The following is a 25,656-nucleotide window of genomic DNA, read 5'->3' as shown; positions in this document are numbered from 1 at the left end:
GTCAGTGTCGTCAGATCCCTCGCGCTCCGCCACAGTCCAATTATGGTCTGCTTCGCGCATTGGAAACAAGATGGCGATGCAAGATGGCGATGCAAGATGGCGACGAGTGTAACGCTGAACTCGAGGCTTCCAACGGGCAGTCCACAAACCAATGGGTGACGTCATGGTGAGTACGTCCATTATTTATATACAGTCTATGTATTAGGCTTGTCTGGAAATACGGGAGTCAATCTTTTTTCCATAGTGAGACACAAAATTAATGTCGATATTGTTGGAGTAGCAGAAGGAGCCGAAGGACGGAAACTGGATATCTTTCTTCCAGGGTCTCTCAAAAGACATCACTCAAAGTTGCAAAAAGTTTAATGGAGTGAAAAAGCGGCTGCAGGAGAAGGGGCTTCGATATGATATGCTGTACCTGGCTGTGCTGGGAGTTGTGGCAACACAGCTTTGCTTTGTTGGGGAAATGGAAGAATTTATTTCTGCCATAGCCTGATGACAATTCCAATGTGAAATGGAGGGCATCGTTATGTCACTAATCTCACACTCAAGGGTGAGCTGTTTTTTTAGCCGTTCTTTAGGTGAGATGCCACAATAGTTATCCATAGTTTCCCCGTTTACAAGCCTGGTTATAATGTTACATGTTATTCTGAAGGTACAACACATCCTCAGTCATGCTCTATATTCATGTTTCATGTATGTTTTGTACACAAGGAGGCGTTTATATCAGCCCATAACTCGCTGTTATACTTGATTAGATACATTTTGAGACAATGCCAGATGGCTGAGGGTAAAAAAGTGTGTTGGGAACACAGGTATGCCACAGATGGACTTTATTCATATACTGGACTGCTTTCAATGTAAAAACAACAGCATTCTGAATTGCTTTGTTCTCCAATAGAGGGCCACCAAACTCAGCCAACCTCTTACACCACATGGAGTCTCCTGTCTGCAGCTCTGCAGCTAACCCTCTCTGACTGTAGCTGATGTTAGCTGGAGATCTGATAAGAGTAGGGGCACACGTCACACATGCATTTTATGGGTAAATAATAATAATAACTCATAACAAAAAAGAAAAAATGTTTTTTTTTTTATTTATTAAAAACCGTGCTCTTGTGTATCAGGTATAATAACAGAGGTAGTGAAGTTACTCAACACTCTCCGGTGTAGGCTGCATTTTGCTATTGAATATTCTAAGGCACTGGAAATAATATAACATAGCCAATTATGAGCAGATGAGGAGGTATTTGTGAAAATATGGGGCCCTTACATTAATGTGATACTAAATAGTTGATAGGAGAATCATTGTATGCAGACACAATATATTTCTTGTCAAGTTGTGTCATGTATTATTATTATTTTTTATCTCAACGTAACAAATGCTGGATGGTAAAAGGATATGATGTGTTGATAATGTGAGTGAAAAGATTTGAGAAAACTCTTGTTGTGCAGTGATGAGTACTATTGATTGATATAACATCACAAAATGTTGACAGTGAAGAAAGTATCTGTTAAAAAATAAAAATAAATTGCTATGTCCAGGCAGACGAAAGCAATTGGGCCACTGACCAATAAAAACCTGGTTTAAAGTCAGTCAATTCCGGCCCTTTACTTTGATAAAAGTTATTATACTGCACTATAATATACTTTTTACATGTAAAAGTCAATTAAAAAGCTAATATAATAAAAGTACAATCAGACAAATCTACTTAAAATATTAAAAGTAAAAATACTCAATGATGAAAAATAGGCTAACTAATGATAATTTTCTAAGTTAAGCTGTGTTGGGTTTTATAAAGAGTCAATTATTTGTAAAGAAATAACTTACGCAATAAGGAAAAGGTTATTTTGCGTGGAGGACTTTGACTGTTGACAATTTGAGAACATGAGGTGACCACATCAATGATCAACACTGCTTCTTAATGGGTGCTGCAATACAGAAATAAATCTAGTGGATATAGAGTCCACAAGAGTAAAGAATGAAAGAGCAAAACAGCAGCTATTACAGCCAGCAGCTATAATGGCTAGCTTGGTTAATGGCAATTAAACTAAATTACAATCAATAATCATAAAACAGTGATTATAAAAGCACAAAGCTCTGGCAAGGACATTTGAGATAGATCAGATGCATTGTTGGCACATTGCCATCTCCGGGATACCTTGTCTGCAACTGGTTATTTTATTTGCCTGTTTTCTTCAGTAAAAAATGATGCATGAGTAACACATTAACCCCAGACAGCCAGCAGCTGTAATGGATAGCTTGGTACACAGGGGAGAAAAGAACAAAATAAGACCCATTTTTATTCCTTGGCTTTTTAGCTTTGCATGAGTTTTGTGGTCCTCTGTGTCTTTTCTTCTATTTATTTTACTACTTTTAACTATGCCTTTTATTTATTTTACTATGTTTATCTGTTTGATTGTATTGTTTTATTTATAGCATCATTTTATATTTATACACTTATTATTTATTGCTGATTGGTATATGGAAATGTTTGTTTTATTGTTGACTCTATGTACAGCACTTTGGAGACGTTTTTGTTGTTTAAATGTGCTTGGATTGAACAACCAGAAACCATTGATTACGATGATTTGTTTGGACAGTGTAATTCACCAGGAGGTGTGGTCAGCTGCATTGTTGGTACATTGCTATCTCCAGGACACCTTGTGCTGCAGATTGTGTTTATGCGTCTGCCTTGTTCAGGATGGACAGAAAGTGTTGTGTGAAGCTGTCGGTCCAGCCATCCAGAGGGCTTGTGGACGAGAAGTTTATCATCTTGGTCCGGAAAGTCTTTCCTGGTTTCCAGCTGACCATCCAGGCCCTCCACACCTGTGACCATGGACACAGCTGGGAGGCATTTTCTCACTACACCGCCAATGCTACCGGGACAGTAAACGGTAATTCAGGAAAATTAATATAAAAATGTTCCCATTGTCGAGTTTGAAAACATATATTGTTTTGAAACTATGGAAATGCATGAACAGAAAGAGACGGAGACAGTATTTGTGTATAATTCACTGTGTTGGGTTTATAAAGATTCATGGTAACACTTTACAATAACCAACTAAGTAATGTTTATAGATGGTTTATAGACCAATTATTAACCATTTCCAAAGTGCTATACATATTTGATATACATATTAATTGTTAAATGTTTTTAACCAATTTCTTAAAGGTATATGAATCATTTCAAAATCATTAACATACTTAATATGGTGTTAAAAATGTTAAAATGAGTGCAACTAAAACTATTAATAAACGATTAATTATAATTCAATTGTTTGTTAATGGTAAAGTAACTATAAACTTACATAAATATACCATCTATTAGCCATTTATAAATTATTTAGTTAGTTAAACATTAATAAATTATGTATTTATCATTTTAAATGGCCTATATACTGTTCATAAATGATGATTAAACATTAATAAACTATCTGTTTACCATTTATAAATGATGGTTATTGTAAAGTGTTACCAGATTCATTTATTTGTACAAGTCTTTTCACAGGGTTAATTTTTAATTTGTTGTACACTAACAGTTGACAATTTCAGATCATGATGTTGATAACACTCAGATACTTTGGCTTCAATGCAGGACTTTGAACATTTCCTTTAGTGGTGTACATTCTGTTTACTAAGGTAAAGAATAAAAGTACTTTCTCCACAACTGTATCAAAATGATGCACAAAAACAAACTTTTTCCACTGTATATAAGAACTGGTTGACTTGAGCTTTAATGAAGTTCAATTAATCAAGCCAACATTTGTTACAACCACAATGCTCGTGCATCCATGTAGAAGAGAAAAGTGGCAAAATGTTTCACTGTTGAATGGCATTTTTACTCATTCTTAGCTGTAGTAAAAAATAAATGTGTAAAACAGGAGTTGGCTTTTGCTGACTTCAGAGATGACAAAACATAAATAATAATTGAATAATTAAAAAAAATCTGAGCATTTTGTCAGTAACACTAAGGTACTTTTCTTAAGTGGTGTACAGCTCCTTTAAATGAAGAATAAAAATACTTGCTCCATGACTCTATAAAAGTGTTAGCTTTACATCAAAATGTCTTTTCCTTTACAGTTTCAGAGGATCCCAGTCTGGGCGGGACATATTCTGGAGTTGAACCAATGGGTCTACTCTGGAGCCTCAGACCAGTTCCAGGAAGCAAACCTGGGCTCCGGTAGGCCAACAAAGATAGGGTTGACAGAAATTGCCCAATTTATATGACCTTATCAGTTTCAGAATCAACTTTCTCCCATCACCCCCCAGGATGAAGAAGATCAATGTCCAGACTCCCATGGTGGTCAAAATCTCTGTGTACCAGGGTCATCAGACTGAGGGCTTGGTGGATCAGGTGCCACTGGCTGGTGTGGTGGTGGAGCGCTGGTACATGGCACCTGGTGTCGTCAGGATCCCGATCACAGAGGAAAGACTCTCTGCGACCCTTTTCCTCCCCTCAGGTAGGAGTCTGGAGGGAGGTGTCCTCTGAGTGGAGCTTGTAGAGTAAATAATGTGGTGAGAGTTAGCTAGTATCTCTTTATGAGGGTCTCTAGAGGGACTACGTAGCTATTTGTATGACAAATTGTGATTAAATAATGTAACCCTGAGTGATCTATATGATGTTATATGTATAATCAAAATGCTGCAGAGATTTAACTGAAAGGTGGAGAAGTACTGGAAGAGAGGAGAAGTAAAATAAGGCCTAGATAAGCATGTTAAGTTTGTGCCAGAAAAAACACCTGTGATCTTATTAGCATTAACAAGGGCTAAATACAGTAGCATACAATAAGTGAGAAATGAAAAATAAAAAAGGCTTTGTATATGACAAACAGAGATGAGTGAGAGATAAGAACATAGAAAGACTCTGTGGGAACTTACTAATGACTCAAAATCATAGTGAATACTAGGACTTTGTGAATGACTTTTCTGGTTTCCTGGCTGAGATTATGCCGAAATATGACTGTGCCCTTTTCCTTGGGGATTTTAATATTCACGTGTGCTGTCCTGAAAAGCCGCTGGTGAAGGACTTCCTGAGCCTTATTGACTCTTTTAATTTGGTGCAGTGTGTGTCTGGTCCCACACATGAGCATGGACACACTTTAGACCTCGTCCTTTCTCATGGTTTATCTGTGTCTAACTTGGAGATCTGTGACGATGTGTTTTCTGACCATTTGCCTGTACTGTTTGAAGTCGCTTTTTCCTGTGCTGAATTTAAATCCGGCGCTCTTGTTCAGAAACGTCGGATTTTTAACTCTTGCACTGCTGGTCATTTCTCTGTGGCTTTTGACCAGCTCTGTGTGCCTCCTGTCTCTGCTGACACTGAGGAGCTCAGCTCCTGGTTTCACTCCTCCTGCAGGACCATACTGGACTCTGTGGCTCCATTAAAAACTGTGCAGCCTAAAGCTAAATCTGAGCCCTGGTTTAACGACAGAACCCGTGAAGCTAGGCGGGAATGCCGCAGAGCTGAACGGAAGTGGAAGAAGGACAAGCTGCAGGTTTCCTTCCATATCCTTAAAGACTGTTGGCGCCGCTACCAGACAACCGTTAAAGAGACTAAAAGAGAATACCTGGCAAACATCATTGAGACCAACCACCACAACCCGCGTGTCTTATTCAAAACCATTGACTCTGTTCTAAATGCTCCACAGCCTGTCAGCTTGGAGACATCTCCTGAAATGTGTAATAACTTCCTGCACTTTTTTATTGACAAGGTTGCTACTGCTAGGGCCCTCATCTCTGCTCCTACATCTGACCCCTCAGTCACTGCTCCTTGTTCTGCAGCTTTTGATGGTTTTGAGCCAGTGTCTCTGTCTTTTTTAGAGGATCTGGTTGGCCATATTAAGCCATCAGGTTCTCCCTGTGATGCTGTCTCCCCACGTTTCTTCAAAGAGGTTTTCCCCAGTATAGGGCAGTCTGTATTAAATGTAATCAACAGTAGTCTGTCTACTGGTCGTGTTCCTCGAGGTTTTAAACATGCAGTGGTGCAGCCCCTACTTAAGAAACCTGGCCTAGATCGCAGCGTGCTGGCCAATTTTAGGCCTATCTCCAAGCTGCCCTTTATCTCTAAGGTCTTGGAGAAGGTTGTATACGGTCAGTTACAGTCTTTTCTTGATGTACATGGTGTCCTGGAGGTGTTTCAATCTGGTTTTAAAACTATGCACAGCACAGAGTCAGCTCTACTCAGAGTTTTTAACGACATCCTCCTGGCTAATGACTCCGGTGACCATGTAATTCTTGTTCTGTTGGACCTGACTGCAGCGTTTGACACCGTGGACCACAGCATCCTAGTGGCTCGGTTACGCCACCTAGTGGGCATCGGTGGTACTGCGCTAGAGTGGTTCAAGTCATATCTGACCGACAGAAGTTTAACTGTAAGCCTTGGTACCTCGGAGTCCAGCCCCGCTCCACTGCTGTATGGGGTTCCACAGGGGTCGATTTTAGGCCCCCTGCTTTTTTCTTTGTATTTACTGCCTTTGGGCTCCATCTTGAGAAAGCACGGCATCCCTTTCCATTGCTACGCTGACGACAGTCAGATCTATGTGCCACTGAAGAAAAAAGATGCTTTCTCCCTCACACCGCTCCTGTCATGTCTCAAAGACATCAAGGCCTGGATGGCCTTGAACTTTTTAAATTTTAATGAGAAGAAAACAGAAGTGATAGTGTTTGGCCCTAGTGGCTCTTGTGTGACCCCTCCTTTTGACTTGGGCCCTCTGGCAGATTTTATAAGACCAACTGTGTCAAATTTAGGTTTTAAGATGGACAGTGATTTTAAATTAGATCGTCAGATTAGCGCTGCTGTGAGGTCAAGCTTTTTTCATATCAGGCAGCTGGCTAAGGTGAAGCCTTTTCTCACACACAAGCACTTTGAAACGGTAATCCACGCCTTCGTTACATCTCGGCTGGATTACTGCAACTCACTTTACCTTGGAGTCAGCCAGTCCTCCCTCGCACGGCTCCAGTTAGTGCAAAACGCGGCTGCTCGCCTCTTAACTGGAGTTCGTAAGAGGGAGCACATAACTCCCATCCTGGCCTCCCTCCACTGGCTGCCTGTGCATTTTAGAGTCCATTTTAAGATTCTTTTATTTGTTTTTAAATCTTTAAATGGTCTCGCCCCACTGTACCTCTCTGAGCTCCTCCACCCCTACGCTCCTGCTCGGTGCCTCAGGTCAGCTGATCTGCTGCTCCTGGAGGTACCGAGGTCAAAACGGAAGCTCAGAGGGGACAGATCTTTTTCTGTTGCAGCCCCCAGACTATGGAATGAGCTACCGTTACACATCAGACAAGCCTCCTCACTGTCCATTTTTAAAAGTCATCTTAAAACCTATTTTTATTCCTTGGCTTTTAACCACGCATGAGACTCTGCTCTTGTTTTTAGTGTTTTATGGTTTGCTTTTATTTATTGTTTTTTAAATTGTCTTTTAAAAAGCAATAAATCTATTTATTTTAGTGTTTATTTCCTGTTTTATTTATTTTATTGTCTCTTGTTCTGTTTGTTTATGTACAGCACTTTGTTGCGGCTGTTGTTGTTTTAAAGTGCTTTACAAATAAAGTTGAGTTGAGTTGAGTTGAGTTGAATAAAGCATAGAAAGGCCCTATGGGAACTTACGAATGACTCAAAATCATAGTGATAAGGTAATGCCACTTATGCTGAGTATTTTCAACCCCTAAACATATTGGTGTCTCACTGCCAGGAGATGAGGTAATGCCACCTGCACCTAGGGGGGCGGATTTGGAGCAGCCCCTAGGAGGAGAAATCTAAAGAATCAACAAATTTTATTGGAGGAAAGGTCATAATGAATATTTATGATAGGATGGACAGATGTGTGTGATTTCTCTATAAAACCTCATGTAAGTTTCATTTCGAGTTAGAGAGCTTATGGACTGCACCTTGTGTGTATTATATTTGTTCTCTCCACTTTTTATCGATAATAAAGTGTTGTCACAACATCTTGGACTCCTGCTTGAAGATTTTTGAGACCTGTTAGAGAGTTTTTTTGAGCTGTTTTCCAACTGGGCTTTTGAATAACTGTTAAACATAGAGAAGTAATTTTTTCCAATTGGACTCCTTTAAAAACAAATTTATGAGCTATTTGACCTACAACTTGGACCAGCAAATTACACGACAAGCTCAATAGTCACATCTATTTATCTCTTTTAATTAGGGCCGGGACTTTACACGTTAATTAAGATTAATTAATTACACAAAAATTAACGCGTTAAAAAAAATTTAAAAACGCATTTTAATCACACTTATTTTTGCACCGCGGAACGTTTCTCACTGGATGAGTTTCAGGCGGACCGATTATACTGGAGCACCAACTAGCGTTCATGAGTTCAGACAACAACAAGCCACAGTGAACATGAAGGAAGAAGCTGATGAGACGCTTTGGTTGGCCCTGTGGATGATGGGACATTTTGTTACAAAAAACCAACGGATGGAAGCGTCGATAAGAGCATGGTTGTGTGCAAGTTATGTAAGAAGGAATTCACATATCACCGCAGCACAACGAGCCTCAAGTATCACCTCAATGCAAAACATATAGCAGCTAGCATGGACGCTAATGTGGTATTCAACGGTATACTAAAAATCCATATGAAAAAAATCACTTCTCACTGTTCTCAGGTCAAATATTTATATGCGATTAAAATGCGATTCATTTCGATTAATTAATTAAAAAGCCTCTAATTAATTAGATTTTTTTAATTGAGTCCCGGCCCTATTTTTTTATATATGGTTATATCCTTTTATTTGGATTTCACTCAGAGCATATTTTCCATATTCTCAGACATTAAATAAGTTTATTTTTGCACCAGCACTTCTGTTTATGTAAATGAACAGTATTGTTGTGTAAATTGTAAACTGATTTTGGTTTTTTGACTCATCTGAAGGACCAGGACCTTTCCCCGGCATCCTGGACCTGTGGGGGGGTGCAGGGAAGTTGGTGGAGTACCGTTCAGCACTGCTGGCCTCCCATGGCTTCGCTGCCATGACCCTTGCCTACCTGTCACCTAAAGTGGTCAGGGAAACTGGGAAGATGGTGGACGACACATACTTTGAGGTGAAATCGATTAGCTTCTGAATTTAAAAAACAACGTTATTTGTGAAAAGCCCAAAATAATCAAAATTAATGATCAAAACCTAATGTGCCCTTTTAAGATATAAGTTTAAAAGTCTTTGCTGCAGACACCCGCATCTGTGTCTGTTATCTCTGTGTGTATTTAACAATGACAACACAGGTTCAGAGGTTAATCACCCTCTACAGAGCCTAGTGTTGCAAAGAAAAAAAGTGGAGGAAATGTCATTCAGAGTTTGACTGAGACAGACTTAGTTTTTGTAAAGTCAACTTTCTGACAGACACTGGAAGAAAAGCTGATAGTCTGGGTCTGTTGCTTATTACAAAGATACCAGGTTTGATATTCATGGTAATGTGAAATATGCAAATCCACCAAAAATCACACTAACACCAATTACAATTCTATAAAAAACAATGACGACTACAGAAGGCCTATGGAGTCCTGGAGCGGCATCCTCAGATCCTCAGCAGCAGGATCGCCATGTTGGGTTTTTCCATTGGCGCCTCTGTCACCCTCAGAATGGCTGTTTATTCCCAAGTTATAAAAGTAAGATGGCTATAGAAGAAATAAAGTTTACTTTTGGAACTATTAATTTAACTATTTTTTGTCTATCAAATGAATTCTGATTTCAGGTTTCTGTCTGTCTTACCATATATAAATGCGGTGTGTATGTGGTCTCCCAGCTCAGGTGCGCAGTGTGTATTAGTGGGATCCATGTGCAGCCGATTGATCGACCTGTGGTGCAAGTATTGAGTTACTTCAATGAGTAAGTTGATCTACCTTCAGTTACTATAAGATCTGTGTCCAGCAACTCAAAATTTACTACAACATTTCAACATTTCAGATTGTTTCATTAAAATGTCCTGCTGCCTTTCCTTGTCCACAGAGAATAAACACATAAGACTTTAATGACCCCATAATCATTCCTCAACTCTCAGGCAAAACTTTGCACTCTCTCTGACATATTTTTCTGTATTTTTTTTCCAATCAGTGATGCAAAGACTCAGGTTACCAAGGAAAACCACGTAATCTCGCGAAATTGGGTCCTGCCCATCACCAAAGACCCCTCACTCAAAGTGGATGTGAGTACCACCAGACAGAATTTATCTCAGCAATTTTCTTAAAACTTGAATTTATCTGTTATGTATCTCCGTCGATAAATGATTCCAGGTGTGATGGTAGTTGATGCAGAAATTTTCAGCTGGTGATGAAAATTGAAATTCTGTTGTTCTCTGAGCAGGTGGGAAGACTCCAGTGTCCTCTGTTGCTGGTTGTAGGTGAGGACGATCAGAACATGGCTGCCCAAGAATCTGCACTGGATGTGAGTTTACTGACATGAACACATTCTGTCCTGGTGCAAACTGCTAGCAGGAATGGCGGAATTCATCTCCACCGCCTCTATAGGCTCAAATGGGTGATGAGAGACGGCGTCCAACACAGCCAACAGGTCCAACAAAGGAACTAGGGGCCTGGAAACTGACAGCTTATTGTGTGCACCCTTCATGAAGAGACTAACTAAAGGATGCTGCTTAGCAAAGCCACATGACAAGCTGAGATGGCCGCTACGTACACTTCAATTGTAGAGAAGGCTTCCCCTTATCTACTAATTTTTGCAGGACAGGTCAACCACCGAGAACTTAGAAGGAATAGTGTGTCGCACCATTCCTCAAAAAGCTGCCACTTACCACTGTAAAGAGAGTGAGTGGACGGGGCCCTAGCACTCTGACTGGTGTCAATAACCTGCGCAGGCAGGCCTGCAACGTTCTGGTTCCACCGCTTGCGGGCCAAGCCCAAAGAGCTATGCGATCTGGGTGAGGGTGGTAGATCTCCCCGCTTGCCTGGGACAGAAGATCTCTGTGTATGGGGAGAGGCCATGGCTCGTCCGCCAGGAGCTGAATTATTTCCATTACCAATGCTTGGATGACCGTCGTGGCGCTATCAGGATTAGCGATAAGCCCTGCTCCCTCACCCTGGCTAGTGTGGGGGAGATCAGGCTGAGAGGGGGAATGCAATATATTTGCAGCATATTTGGCCATGGGTGAGCCAGAGCATCCACACCCAGAGGCACATTTATGTCCTACAGGGAGAAAATCAGTGGACACTGAGCACCCTGGCGGTTGATGTATGCCACAACAGTGGAATTGTCTATTTTTACCAAGACATGGCGACCTTGGAGTAACTGGTGAAAATGCTTCAGTGCAAAGAACACCCCCCAAAGGTACAGGAGGTTTGTTGGGAGCTTGAGCCAGCCTCGATCTCCATGTGCCATTCACTCTGCCTAACATGGTCGCCCCCCCATCCTGACAGGGACACATCCGTTGTCATGGTTACTCTCGACGACACTGCCCCCGGCGGGACACCAGACGCTAGAGCTCTCTCAACAGATGCCGGACACATGCCGGAGTCACTTTCACGCTGTGGCTGAGGTGATGGCGCGCACAGGTGCAATGCCAAGACCCAGCACTGAAAATCCCTCATCATCAAAAGCCCCAAATGTACAATGTTGATATCGTTGAAGCCATGAGGCCGAACAGGCGCAGGTATGTCCTGAACAATACATCTTTCCCCCAGTGAAAGAGGGAGAGACACTGCACATAGACGATAACCACCCCTCTGACAGAGTGACTCAGTAAGATAGGGAGTTAATGATGAGACCCAAATACGCTGTACATTGCACAGGTACCACCCGGCTCTTTGCCCAGTTTATTTTGAACCCCAGATCCCTGAAATGATTAATCACCATAGTGGAATGTTTGACTGCCTGCTCCCCGAGTGGGAGCATATCAGATAGTCGCCTATGTATGAAAATATTCTGATGCCACTGTTGCGTAACGGAGACAGCGCTGCCTCCACACACTTGCTGAACACCCTCGAGGCTAATGACAGCTCGAACAGGTTTGCTTGATATTCGTAGTGTCATGAACTGGCTCATAGAGCATAACAAAACAAGGAGACCACACATGTATTCAAGTTATAATAAAATAATGTTTATTTAATTAACCGTAAGCAACACAGAGAAACTTAATTATGTGAGTCAGTATATCAGTGGTGAGGTGTGTGCATGCATGCGATGTGGTGAAATGCAGGTGTATAAGCCAAAGTAACCAACCAACTAAACAAAACCAACATAACCAGACCAACTAAACAAACCAAGGTGGTGGCTGTGGAGGAGAAGAGAGAGAACTGAGGCCTCAGCTCCTCTATATAACCTCAGTGATTAAGGCGGGAGTCAGGTGTGCTCCTCCAGCCTCCTCCAGCCTCTGCAGACTGGAGGAGTGGCATGTCCTGTGGCTCCTCCTACACAGGAAGAGAAATCCAGAATGCCACAACACACAGAGGGGGAGGGGATCATCACAGTAGGTTTTGCCCTGATATGCAAACCTGAGAAACTTCCTGTGTGTGGGATAAATGGCAATGTGAAAATACGCGTCCCAGAGATTGATTGTTGCAAAAACTAGTCTCCTGGACGAAAAGAACGACAAAGCACCCTGTATGTCAACATCCTGAATGTGTATTTTCGTAGTGTCTGTTTAACACACGGAGATCTAAAATGGGACGGAGAGATGAGCTCCCTTTCTTCGGGATGAAGAAGTAACTGGAGTAAAACCCTTGCTGAGCCTCTGCACTCGGGACAGCTCTGATAGCGTGTTTGTGTAACAGGGATGTTATTTCGTCCTCTAGGACATGTGCTTAATCTTCCCTGGCCACTGAAACTAACACATGGTTGAATCTTGGTGGTTTCATGGCAAACTGTAGTCTGTACCCTTGTAAAACAGTGAACAGAACTCACGGGTGAACTGCGCATGCGCGCCAGCTGTCTTGTTTTGACAGGTAAAGGGCCCCTGTAGTTGCACTGCAGTGACGTCACCACCGTAGCCCGGAGGGAGAGGTCCATGACAGTGGACTGTTGAACAGGAAAAATGGAGTCATCCTCCTCTTCCTCCATTTCGTCCATGTTGAGGATGTTAGAGTTGGCATCGCCCTCTGTGTCCTCAGCGCCTGGTCCCAATTTGAGGAGCTGCTCGAAAAGTGGAGGCATGACCGGGGATTCAGCATCCATCATGTCCACCCAGCTGTTGTGGCTCCTGACAGACAGGGTTCCTGGTTATTTGACACAGCCCCTCTCAGCCTCCTTTCCAATATTTTCTCCGGCATTGACGCTCAGTGAGAGCATGACTAGGCGTCAGCCAGAGATGCTTAAGTGTGTTTAGCGCCCATGCAACCTATGCACATCGGGTGAGGGTCCCTGCCCCAGATGGACGTCCTGCATGATGCAGGGCACAGGCAGAATGCAGCCTCTTTAGCCTTCGGTTCCGACCCTTTGGCGGGGGTAGTAGCTTAAGATATTTTGCCTTGTAAAGTGGAATAATGTTTTATATTCTGCCATACAAACCATGTTGTCTGTAGCGCTACCAGACAGGGTTTAGCCCGCGCTAACTGCGTACTATAAGACTTAGCTCGTCCTAACGCGTTAGCTGAACTCCCGGTACCCGGCTCAGCTAACAAGCTAATGCTAACTGAGTCCCAGTGGTATAAAGCTAACGTTACACAATAACCAAATGCACCAGTAAACAAATACAGGGCAGTTTGCCTTAACGCGGTCACTGCTCGAACTAATCCATGTAACGGCAAAGTAAACTTCTTACGAAGTACTTACTCAGCAAATCCAGACTTGAGCTGGGAACTGCGTTCGGTGACGTGGTCCTTTACTGTTCGTCTATGAACAGTTGAGAAGATATCCAAGCTGGCCTTAATGAGCTGAGGGAGCTTCATGGGAAGAAAGTGAGAATGATTCAGGAAGGGCCATGGAATATCTGTGGTAATAGGAGAAGGCGTGGCCCCTGCACAGTTTGACCTGTCTGTCACTGACAGACAGGTCAACGGACAACTACGGACAACTACGGACAACGGACAACTACGGAGCTTCCGTAGTTGACGACAAGGTGATTCCCATAGTGAAACACCGAACGATGTTAGAAAAACAACCAAGCAGTGCAAATAAAAGAAAAAGAAACACTTCAGGAAACCATTTGAGAGACATGAGATTCATTGTGTAATTGTTTTACCAAAATACTTTAAAATCCAAAAATACCAGGATGTCCAGCTGCATCCGGAAGCGTTTTCCACTATGTATCCATGCTTTTCTGGATATTCTGACCCACAATCCTCTGCACAGCATATTTATTAGCCTGAGGGTCAAAGTTCAAGACATGATGTTATGATGACGTAAGATGTCCCAATTGGACGCAACAGTAGGTACTTTGTAAAGGCAGCTGCCGGACATACTAAAGTAAAAAGTAAGTATGCGATTTTGGAACCCAACTTTGGTTTAATACTTCCTGTTTTTCAGATGAAGGAGATGATGGAGCGGGCCGGGAACAGTCACCTGCTGACTGTTCTGTTGTACCCAAACACCGGTCACCTGATTGAACCTCCGTTCACGCCGTTTGTCAGATTCAGCAACTTCCGATCAGTCAAATTACCTCAGATGGGTAGGTTTATCTTGAGACTCAGCAATGTCTAGGATATGGCCAGATTTGTAGTTTGAAACAATATAAAAATGAATTAATCTACACTTTTCAGAATATAATGAAGTGACAGTGTTTATGTTATGTTTAAGACATCTATGTATTGAAGAGATAGCTAATGAAATTAACACGCTAATATTAATTATATACTTTACTACTATACTATATACTATACTATTCTATAAAGACAATAGTGAGCCATTACCCCTTTTCATTCTGCGTTTCACAAAAGTGCCGTAACAAAGTCTGCCTTCATTTTTCCTGAGGACATTTACAGTGATTCTGCGACATGTATTAATATTGGTGACTATTCACATTGCATTCCGGCATTGAGACGGTAATGCTGTGTAACAGGGCAGCGGCAGTTTGTGTACAATAAACGATGGCAGCCACTAGTTAATTCAAAACAATGATGTAGAATAAATGCTCGTCGGGCTGTTTCTCGTTGTAGAGACAGGTGTTGTACGCTGGTGTTGGTCGCACAAATGTACATCATGTATTTTCTGTCTTGCCTCGAATCAAACTGGCAGTCTTGCAAAGACTAGAAAAGAGCTTTACAAGTACAGTCCATTGTCGATTTACCAATTATCTTGGCTTGAAACGGCAGTCTGAAATGGGGTACTGAATGGTGCAGTCTGCCTTCAGATCTACACTCGCACTGAGATTCTGCATTTAAGAGACTGTAGCAAGTCCCTGTACTCTCACATTGTAGTGTACAGAGAAGGAGAAGTGAGTCATGTGAGCTGGGACCCAGTTCAGATCAGATTATGTAGAGGCCTTAATGCTATTTTGGAAAGTTCACAATACATTTTTGTGTACATTGTCTGGTTTACTGTGCGGCAGAGTGAGCAATAGCCTAAGCAGCTAAGTAACTTCACTTCAAGTGGTCTGTGCGTGAATGAAAGTGAGTATGTCTGTATATGATGTTGATTTACTGTACTTAAGTTGCTGTAGCCATAGATTATGTCTGTTGGTCTGATGTGTAGCTGTAATATTTGCCATGCGGTTGCCATTCAGTTAATTGTAGCATTTAGCTCACCTGCCGTCGTCCGAGTGTATGTCACGTCACATGTTATGTTATTGTTATCGTTCTGACTTATAAGTGTGATGTTTACAGTGAGTGTTGTGTAAATGTTACTATGTGATGTTGTTTATAGATGTGTTAATAAGTTAGTAAGTTAGGTGAAGTGTGTTTCAGAAGTGGGATAGTGTTAATTAGAGACAAATGGAGATTTAGTCATTTGGTACTTTTACTGCTTTATTATGTTTATTAGAGATTAAGAGTTTATTCTTTATTCTTTATTCATTTGTATATTTGTTATTATTCCTTTGTTTTAGAAAAACCACACATGACCTTGCCTGCAAAGACAGAAATAAATCACCTGCACTAGCCATCACCTGCCTCATCATTTGGACCCTCTAGATGTTAATTGGCCTTAAGTTGGTGCTCTGGCCGGCACTCCGGTGTGAACTGTGTGATAAACCCCTGAACTAACGCCTAGTCCCAGTTTCTTCACTACAGTCATCACTGTATAAACTAAAACATGCATAACTTGCACAGGATGAAATACTGCCCTCTGGTTTTTTTTTTTTTTTTGGAAAGTGTAGGCAAGTAATTACAGATTGCACCTTTAAAAATGAAGGTGCCAAGTCAGGACTTAAGTTTTGAGGTCTAACAATGTTTTGGTTGTCTGTTGTCTTTGCAGGGATGGCTCTGTTGGGTGGAGAGGTGGTGGCACATTCTCGTGCTCAGGAAGACGCCTGGAGGAAGACGCTGAACTTTCTGAAGGAGAGTTTGTATGGCGGCACAGATTCCCTCTCAAGATTATAGTCGTTAAGTTCGGGTGCCTCTGGTTTAGGAAGTAAAAGCACCATTGATTTTCCCCATGAATAATGTGATATGACTTAATTCATCTATTGTTCTGATGATTTCACCACAAAAAAAATGTGTCAATTTTATTGTGCTAGAAAGTATCTGGTAAAAATTTCAGTAATAGTAATTGTGATAAAAAATAAGGCAGCTTTCACAGTGGCAAAAGAAAGTTGTTTACATTGAAAAAAACAAGAAAACAGTGAGACTGGCATTTTCTTCTTATTGACTAACTATATTACTCTTAACTACAATTATCTGACAACACAAGTTAATAATTACATTATAAATTCTGATGTTTGCATGCAAAATATACTTAGAGCTTAGAAAATATGATGTTTTTGTCATATATTAAACTACCTAACAGTACATACAAATACAGTTGAAATGGTTGATTAATCCATTAGTCAACTGACAGAAATTGGCAAGTATTTTTCTGCATTTAGTACTTTAAATAATTCAAGTAAAAGGACATGACTACTTCCTACTAGAAATTAACAATGTGACACTGAAATTTCTTAATGCCACAAGTGTATTTTACACATGTAGAAAAAGTCCAATACAGTTGATCTGATGCTGGGCTGTTCAAGATATCTGGAAGGCAGAGCAGCAGCCCAAGAAGCTTGTGTTCACAGCTGTTAAATAGGCAAATGTCGCCATCTCGAAGAAAAACAAAAAAATAATAATCAGTGATTAAATTAAAAAGGAGATTATTAAAAGTCAGTGTGGGAGATGGTGGTTTGTAAAAAAAAAAAAACTCCTTTGGTTTAAAACAAAATGTATATTTTATTTTTGGTGCAGTAATTAAAACATGACAAACTCTTGATGTAAGCATGCTTTTGGTTTAATTTTTTTCACTTATCTTTATTTATTCTTATTCTTAATTCTCAGAATTACAGAAATATGCTGATAAATAAAAAAATCTATCAACAATGGAATAGAAATAAAAATTGAAACTACACAAGGAATTCATGACAAAATCACACGGCAAACGTAACTATTGTGATGTGGTTAATGGTAGCATAGTCAGTAAGTCAGTGGTATAATATAATGTAATTAATAATGTATAATATGAAAAAGTTGCGATCCTAAGTGTTTTTCTCTATTAATAATAATAATGGCATTTTTAAGACCAACTTGAAAAAAATATTAACCTATCCTTTTTACCCATAAGAACCCATGGTGACACCCTTGTAATAAACACTTTAAATCTTCTAGAATCTCCCATATTCAGCATTATGCTTCACATTAACTCATTAAATCCCTAAGCGACGTATACTTAACACCCTGGTGTGGTGGTCATGTGACTTTGACAAGAAGTGACTCCTCCAAAATGTGACTATGAGTGGAAACAGAAATGTGAAAAATTTCAAAAAGGCTTATTTTTTGTTACTAGGCTAAGTTTAAACCCATTTAACAATTCTAATATGTTATTAGGGTGTCCTGTATTGCATTTAACTTGTTCTGACCATATTTCTTGAACAAATTAAGGTCAAATTTTTGATATATGTTGTGGAGATGCAAAAGAAAAAGGCAAACTTGTGTCTCTGTAAGCAGAAAATGTGTCTACTTTTTTCTATTTTAAAATAACAAATTGTAACGTACTATATTTCACATCACAGATCTTTGACATTTATTGGTAGTATTTAAAAAAAGAAAAAAAAAGACAGAAATGTGTTCTTATAGAACACACCCTTTAAGGATAACTAGGTCTGGGTTCTTATGGGTTAAAAAAAAGAAGCATTAAAATTAAAATAAAATCAGCAGATGGAAGTGTTCAATGAAGCCACGACGAACTGCAGCTGTTTGTGTGTAGTTGCGACATTGGGCCGCTGGGGGGCGTCCTGCCTCCACCTGTGCAGCTTCTGTCTGACTGTTGCTTGATGAAGCTCATTAACTTCATCTGTGACTGCACGAGCCGCACACACACAACCACACACACGCTAACGCGCACGCGCTATTTAACCAGACGCACTTTCCTCTTCACTAGAACCAGGTTTATGATGTCCCCATAACTCTAAAGCGGGACCGGCTTTGTGACCGGGGAACTTGATGAGACTCTCAGACTCCCATCAGCCTGGACTCTGCTGGTGTGACCCTCCTGAGAGCCTCCTGTGTTTTCCTGTGACGCAGGGCTGCCGCGCCGCGCCGCGCCGCACCGCTCCACGCACTTTGGAGAAGCGAAAAAAAAAGCGCGTCCGTGACTTCGGTCTTCTGTAGCCACTCTACCCTGATGTAAAGAGGTCTTTACTGTGGCGACCAGTTCGACACACTGATCTGAGAGCAACCAGCGCCTCCCGTTGGAGGAGAGGAACCCGGGCTCCGGAGCGTCATCCCCGGCTGAGCGGCAGGGGAGTCGAACCGACACCTGCAGGTGATCCGGAGCGTCAGAAACCTGCTGTTTATAGGAATTTATTGACCGCTTCTATATCTGGATTTGGATCGGGAATAACTGTGCTCTGTGTCACAGAAAAGTGGATTTGGATCAAATTTGTTGTATTTCATGTATTAATACATTATCTTTTGAGGGGGTTGAGGGATGCTGATGCGCAGCCGGATCGAGTCCCTGTGGAGGAATTTAGAGGGAAATGTTTTTGTGATGTGACAAACAGCTGAAGACTGAAAACATTTTTCTGACCTGTGACACTGAGAGAGGAAACACCTGCTCCTGCTGCGGAGAGATTAAGGTACCACAACATTTAGCATCTAATTTAGAGGTTTCTGTCCATCAATCAATGTTCATTTGAATTGCAGATTATTAAAAGAGTATTTATCGGTGTTATTCTCGGTTTCTTAAAATGGGACCATGGTGGAGATACGAACCGTCACAGATTATTGTTTGGTAAATCCCACCAATAAAATCAACCAACCAATCGGTTAATTAATCGATCAGTAGCCTTTCAGTTAATAATGAAGCATTCAGGATGCTGTTTGTGGTTGTTGTGTGTTTCGGCTGGTTTCAGATCTGATTCAATGTTTCTGATATCAGCTCATTCTGTTGGAATGCAACTTGATCTTGTGCTGATTCGCGCGTGCACGTGATCACGGGGTGTGTTTTTAAGAAACTAAACCAAACGTATGAGTTCGTGCACACTTATTAGGGCGTGTGTGCGCACATATGTGCCTGATATCGTACTGTACGTTTTTTTGTGGCATGTGTTCCCGAGGCTTAGATCACAGCAGCGTTTGCCTGAGAATGTGTGTGTGTGTGTGTGTGTGTGTGTGAGAGAGAGAGAGAGAGAGAGAGAGAGAGACAGAGAGATATATATTATATTTAAGATGTGCGAAAGAGAATGAAATGAGTATAAAAAAAGTATAAAAAGAAGATCAGATGGAAAGAAACTCGAAATTTAACCATCTGTTTACTTCACCAAGTGGCCAAAACTATGTGGACAGCAGCCTTGTGTAAAAGTCAAACATCCTCGAAACACAGATTTGTTGATGTTTTCTTTGGCTCCAGTTACTCACAGAGGTCAGGGAAAAGGACGGGTCAATAAAACATGAGAAACAGAAGATTTGTTTCCACTTTCAAACCAACAGTCAACCTTGCTCTTTTTTAAGGCATCAACAATGTGGTTCCATATCTTTGTAAACCATATTTATGATTTAACCCTCTGGAGACACCAAAAGAACCAAATCATGACTTCTTCATCACATCCAGACTAGAAAACAAAGCAGCGTGGAGCCCTACTGTAAATTTACCTCTAAAGTTCTGGCTGTAAACTCCATGAGGCCAGTTTCAGTTTGATGATGATATACCAAGTAAAACTGGAGACAAGCTCAAATATATTTAGTATAAAATTATAGAACTGGATGTAACCCTTTTATATGTTATATTAGCAACCTTTGTTCACATTTGCAACATTTTAAATTCTTTATTGAGCATGATAGTGTTTTGAAAGTTAAGAAAAGATTCAAAATCACATTTTATGTTGGACTAAATTACTTAAAAATGACACAAAATGACCAAAATAAGACACAAAATGACTAAAAAGGACACAAAATGACCAAAAAAAATACACAAACTGACTAAAAAAAAGACACAAACTGACTAAAAAAAAAAGACACAAAATGACTAAAAAAAGACACAAAATGAGAAGACAGAATGACCAAAAAAACACAGAAGACACAAAATGACTAAAAAAAGACACAAAATTACTTAAAAAGACACAACAACAGACACAAAATGACCAAGAAAGACACAGAAAAGACATGAAAAGACATGAAAAGGATTAAAAAATGGCCACAAAATAGCCCAAGACTCCATAGAGTTAATGGAAATTTAGGACATTTTTTCAACTTTATTCACCAGCTGGACTCCTTTCCTCTGTAGTTCCCTGGTGGTGGAACGAGGTACCAAACAATCTGCGGAGTCCCTCTCAATCTTTAAGAGGAGTCAAAAGATGAAGCTCTGTCGTGAACACCTTAGTCCACCTTCGTCAAAGGTAAACGTGTCGAGGGCAAGCAAAATAGTGGGAAGACCCCAAAAGTCACGAACAGAAATGTACACAGAGAGGACAATGAGGAAGACCAGGAAAATGACAGCAGATCGCTCCCACCCCCTAACCAACCAATTCGAGCTCCTGAAGTCCGGGGGACGTTAAAGGGTCCCACTAGCTAAGAGAGCCTTTAAAAAACTTTTATCCCCAACGCTACTCACCTCCTCAACTCAACATAAGTGATGCACTAACTTTGAACTGCTCTTAATTGTCTTTTTTCTTTTCTTATTCTATGTTTTAACTGCATTCTCAACTGCTGTATGTTTTTAATGAAATTCTGTATCTTTACAGTGAGCCCAAGGCAAATTTCCACCATGGTGGATAATAAAGATTTATTGTATTGTATTGTAACCCCATGACACTTACTCATGCGTTGACTGGGTCTTTGCTTGTGTTGTATGAACCCTCAGATGTATGTTTCTTTGGATAAAACCTAATGGAACTGTGATACTGTAAGGTCTACAGGAAGACTGGAATTTGGTCAGAGAGACAGACATTTACTAAGGTGCCATGGCAGGATTGAACTGGACCAGTGGTGGAAAAAATATTCAGATCCGTTTTTTTAAGTAAAAGTACTAATACCACACTGTAAAATTACTCCACTACAAGTTAAAGTCCTGCATTCAAAACTTACTGAAGTAAAAGTACAAAAGTATCAGCATCAAAATGTACTGAAAGTATCCAAAGTAAAAGTACTTGTTATGCAGAATGGACCCACTCAGATTGTTTTATATATTCTAAATATATTATTGTATTATTCTCTTTGATGCATTTATGTAAGCACCATTCTATTGTTGTCAAGGTAGGGATAATTTTAACTATTTAATATACTTTTATGTGGTTAACTTGAAAAGTAACTAAAGCTGGCAGCTAATGTAGTGGAGTAAAAAGTACAATATTTGCTCCTAAAATGTAGTGAAGTAGAAGTATAAAGTTACATGCGTGGGACTACAGCACTTACAGTAAATTTACTGATTTACATTCCACCACTGAACTGGGGTAACCATTTGGGCACCAAGGTGCTTCCCTGTTTAATATTTTAGCCATGATAATGAAACTTCCCTTACCCTAAAGAAGTAGTCATTTTAACCCAAACCGTTTTTTCTCTCTCAACCTAACCAAGTTGTTTTTGTTCTTTAACTTCACAAAACCTCAATCAATGTGTGACATCATAAAACAGATGTAGTTTTCAACAGTCTTGAGAGGGCACTGACATGATATGGCACTACTCATTGGGGCGTTAGATCAGAAATCCTGTACATTTTTTTTCATCTTTGGAGGATTAATTGGCAACTGAAGCTGACACAAATTACAGCTGAGGTTGGGTAATTGTGTTTAGGTTTTGCAGGTATTTGATCATAAATCAATTGGACAAATTGAACATTTGGCCTGATGGTGGCGCCAAAGGAAAGATCAGAGTTTTACCAAAGTCAGTTGCATTCACCCTCTGGGGACCATGAACGTTTGAACCAAATTTGAAGCCAATCCATGAAGTAGATGTTGACATATTTCACAAGATGAGGAAAGCTTTGATCTGCTCGTGGCTGCAGGAAAATGTATGGGATTTCCCAAATTTGACCTCTGGGGACAATGAATTTCTGTACCAAATACCATGATAATCTCTAAAATAGTTATTAAAGAAATAGTATTGGACTGAAAACATGTTGTGCAATAAAAAACAGGGAAATATCCACCTGATCCAAAGAAATATTGTAATAAAATCAACATACATGTTAAAACAAACTACACCTATGCATTGATATTTTCTGTCAACAAAAATACTTTGCATACAAGCTTTTTCCACAATGCATTCACTATTTTTTTAGTTTGTTCTACAGCAAAATGTATGCAAAATTGTGGATTTAATAAATAACTTGAACCAAATAAAATGAACCAAAATTTAAACGTAGTTACAGTCTCCAAACCATGATCAAAATTTGGAATCCAAAACAACTAAATTGAACAAAGACGCCATATGGTGGAACCCCCGTCCTTTTCGTAGTCAGTTGGTCTATTCCACCTCCTGCTTGTGGAGTAAAGGAGGCCGTCTTTACTGACCGTGTGCTTTGGTAGAGGAGTCAAACATGGAGCCAGGAAACAGGTAAAATAACCTGTTAGTAAAATAATCTGTTAGTTAGTAAGAACACTTCTTAAAGGGAGGAATTATATGAGTAAAAGTTCCTGTGGATTATCATGAGTAACTGGGTCATGGTGGTCAATGGAAAGAAACATTGGTGCTGAAGTTCTTAAATGTATTTTTTCGTTTGCACTTTGAGCAGCAAAAGCAAAGTGTCATATAGTTGCATTATATTTGAGAGAAGGCAGACATCTCTACAGGCGATATGACCAACACTCAGCAACTCACACCCAAACAATCTGGTTTGACACATTGCACTGAAGGGGGTGAACTGTCCCTGTAAACGAAAATAATCTTATAGTCAACTTACACTACATGCACACAAAAGTTGTTCTGATATTCAGTGTGAATGTAGGTGTGTGAAGCAGAACTCTGCAGAGCGCCTGTGCTCAGATTCTCTGGTTTATTGATCACATATTGATCGTTTCCTCCTCTGTCTGAATCTTCAACAGGTTTCAGGAAGAATGTGAAAGTGGAGCTGCTGAGACCCTGAAGCTCCGTCTCCACCTCTGCAGACAGCTATGTCCGAGACAGGAACCTGTACCGCAGGAAAACCTCGGGGTCAGCGTTCGTAGGTGGGACCGCCCGCCGTGGTTGACCCTGCCCTGGGCGACGGGGGGACTCCATGGTCTGGCTCGTCCTGTCCTCGCCACCCTGCGCACCGCCGCTGCAACCACCTGCCTGTTGACTGCGATCATACCACCGCTTCCTTCCTCTGCAGCTCGAGTCAACGAAAAATGGCGAGGGGTACGAAGCCCCCAGGAGTCGCCGGCCACTGCGTCCTCTCTCTGCTGGTGCTGAAGAGCTGCTGGCTGCTTGGCTCCTCTGCCCAGAAGCCCTCCGTGTTGGCCGACTCCCAGCAGCCCCTGCAGGAGTACGCACACTCCATCCGGCTGGATGGTGACATCATCCTGGGCGGCTTATTTCCAGTGCACGCTCGGGGCGAAAGGGGCGTCCCCTGCGGCGAGCTGAAGAAAGAGAAAGGCATCCACAGACTGGAGGCCATGCTGTTCGCCATCGACCTCATAAACAAGGACCCGGAGCTGCTGCCCAACGTGACGCTCGGGGCGCGCATCCTGGACACATGTTCGCGCGACACCTACGCCCTGGAGCAGTCGCTCACCTTCGTCCAGGCACTTATCGAGAGGGACGGCTCCGACGTCCGCTGTGCTAACGGAGAACCGCCCATCTTCGCCAAGCCGGATAAAGTGGTGGGCGTCATCGGGGCGTCGGCCAGCTCCGTGTCCATCATGGTGGCCAACATCCTGCGGCTGTTCAAGGTAAGAGATCACAATCAGGTGGCGTTTGAGTTTGTGCGCTCGCTGCTTTGGACCAACTTTTTGTGGTACTTTGTCTCTGTTGTTTCTTGCTTTCTACTCCTGTTCAACCAGAACAGTGTTGTTAAAATGGGGATTTTCTCACAATCTCCAAGAAGTGACATTAGGGACTTATTGAGAGCATCAAGGAGAAAACATGAAATATATAATTGCAATTCATTGCCATGCATGCTGCTCAGAGTAATTGCAGTTGCTCCACGACTTTTGTACGAACAGCACAGGGTCTTTTTCATCTCTTGCAAGAGGTCAGCTGGCACAACCACTGATGCTCAGTAACATCACCAATATGCAAATGAGCCTATGGCATCATCAGGTTGAACTTCAACTAGCGGCTTTTTCACCTCCTGTTAGCGACTTTCATTGGAAAAAAGTTGGCAACACTTTACCAAATTTGTCCAAAGTTTTTACATCTTTTAAGAAGTTACATTAATCTTAACAGAGAGGACAGTAGAGCCTGGACAGGACAAACCTTATGCAAAATGATGCCACAGATTTGTTTTTTAACCGTAAAGGCAGAGAGAACTTACAGTATTGAGCAGGCTTGTGTTGTGTCTTTTCAAGGGTTGACGTGTTGGAAAAAGCAGTTAAAAGTTCCACTTGTGCGCTCTTCAGTTACATATAAGTGCAGTTTTGACACACTAAAGCTGAACAGGAAGACAATCCTCTCTCTGGGGGAGTAATTAACGTTCCTCAAACCCTGCTTTTTCCACCCTCGCCACGTCTTCATCTTCATGACAACCTCCTTCATGTTTCCTGCAGCAGATGCGGAGAATAAAAAAAAACTTCAGCAGCTTTAACCCAGAAAAGACAGACAGGTGTTTTGTTAATGTAAGCCGTCCGCTGGCTTTTTGCAAACTATGGATAAGTCTTATGTTGAGTGGATTAAAAAAATCCTGGAGCTGCTCGAGTTGAACAGAAACGAGGTGTACAGGTTTTCTTTTGAGGTGAAGCTCTGACAACATGAGTGGATGTAAACTGTCCGTCTGCGGTAATTCTTAGAAGAGCGTCGTGACCTTTTGTCGGTCAACTTGTAGCTCAGAAAACTTTGTGTTTCAGTTCCAATGTGTTCATGTAAAAAGTGTCAGCTGAAACTTTTTACAGTATCTTACCATTTTTATTACCATTTCCGCAATTACTTCAGTACTTAAACTGAGATGTTTATTACTTTTTTTAAAAATAATTTTTTGGGGGGTTTTAAGTATATCTTGAACC

The 25,656-nt window shown here is 41.1% G+C and overlaps 2 protein-coding genes across 3 annotated transcripts in view; both read left to right on the top strand.

Annotated features, from left to right (window-relative positions):
* LOC131973454 (bile acid-CoA:amino acid N-acyltransferase-like) lies at window positions 1–17,271 on the top strand. The gene is made up of 11 exons (XM_059335459.1): window positions 1–166; window positions 2,699–2,892; window positions 4,079–4,178; window positions 4,268–4,458; window positions 8,888–9,057; window positions 9,500–9,619; window positions 9,757–9,839; window positions 10,065–10,155; window positions 10,314–10,394; window positions 14,424–14,565; window positions 16,308–17,271. Exons 1-11 carry the CDS (start codon window positions 84–86, stop codon window positions 16,430–16,432), a joined length of 1,380 nt encoding a protein of 459 aa, XP_059191442.1. The 5' UTR covers window positions 1–83; the 3' UTR covers window positions 16,433–17,271.
* Window positions 17,272–18,412: 1,141 nt separating this feature from the next.
* The window catches only part of grm8b (glutamate receptor, metabotropic 8b), a 174,997-nt gene continuing 167,753 nt past the window's right edge, over window positions 18,413–25,656 (top strand). The window contains exons 1-2 of one of the 2 annotated variants that reach the window (XM_059335456.1): window positions 18,413–19,158; window positions 23,560–24,387. In XM_059335456.1, coding sequence (XP_059191439.1) covers window positions 23,845–24,387 — 543 coding nt within the window. In that variant the 5' untranslated portion in view covers window positions 18,413–19,158; window positions 23,560–23,844. Of the gene's footprint in view, window positions 19,159–23,455; window positions 24,388–25,656 lie in introns of those variants that run through there. The other variant, XM_059335457.1, reaches the window with a different exon arrangement.

This window comes from Centropristis striata, chromosome 6, assembly GCF_030273125.1.
Source record: "Centropristis striata isolate RG_2023a ecotype Rhode Island chromosome 6, C.striata_1.0, whole genome shotgun sequence".
In the NCBI taxonomy this organism is placed as follows: Eukaryota; Metazoa; Chordata; class Actinopteri; order Perciformes; family Serranidae; genus Centropristis; species Centropristis striata.
This window is presented reverse-complemented; position numbering and strand designations above follow the sequence as displayed.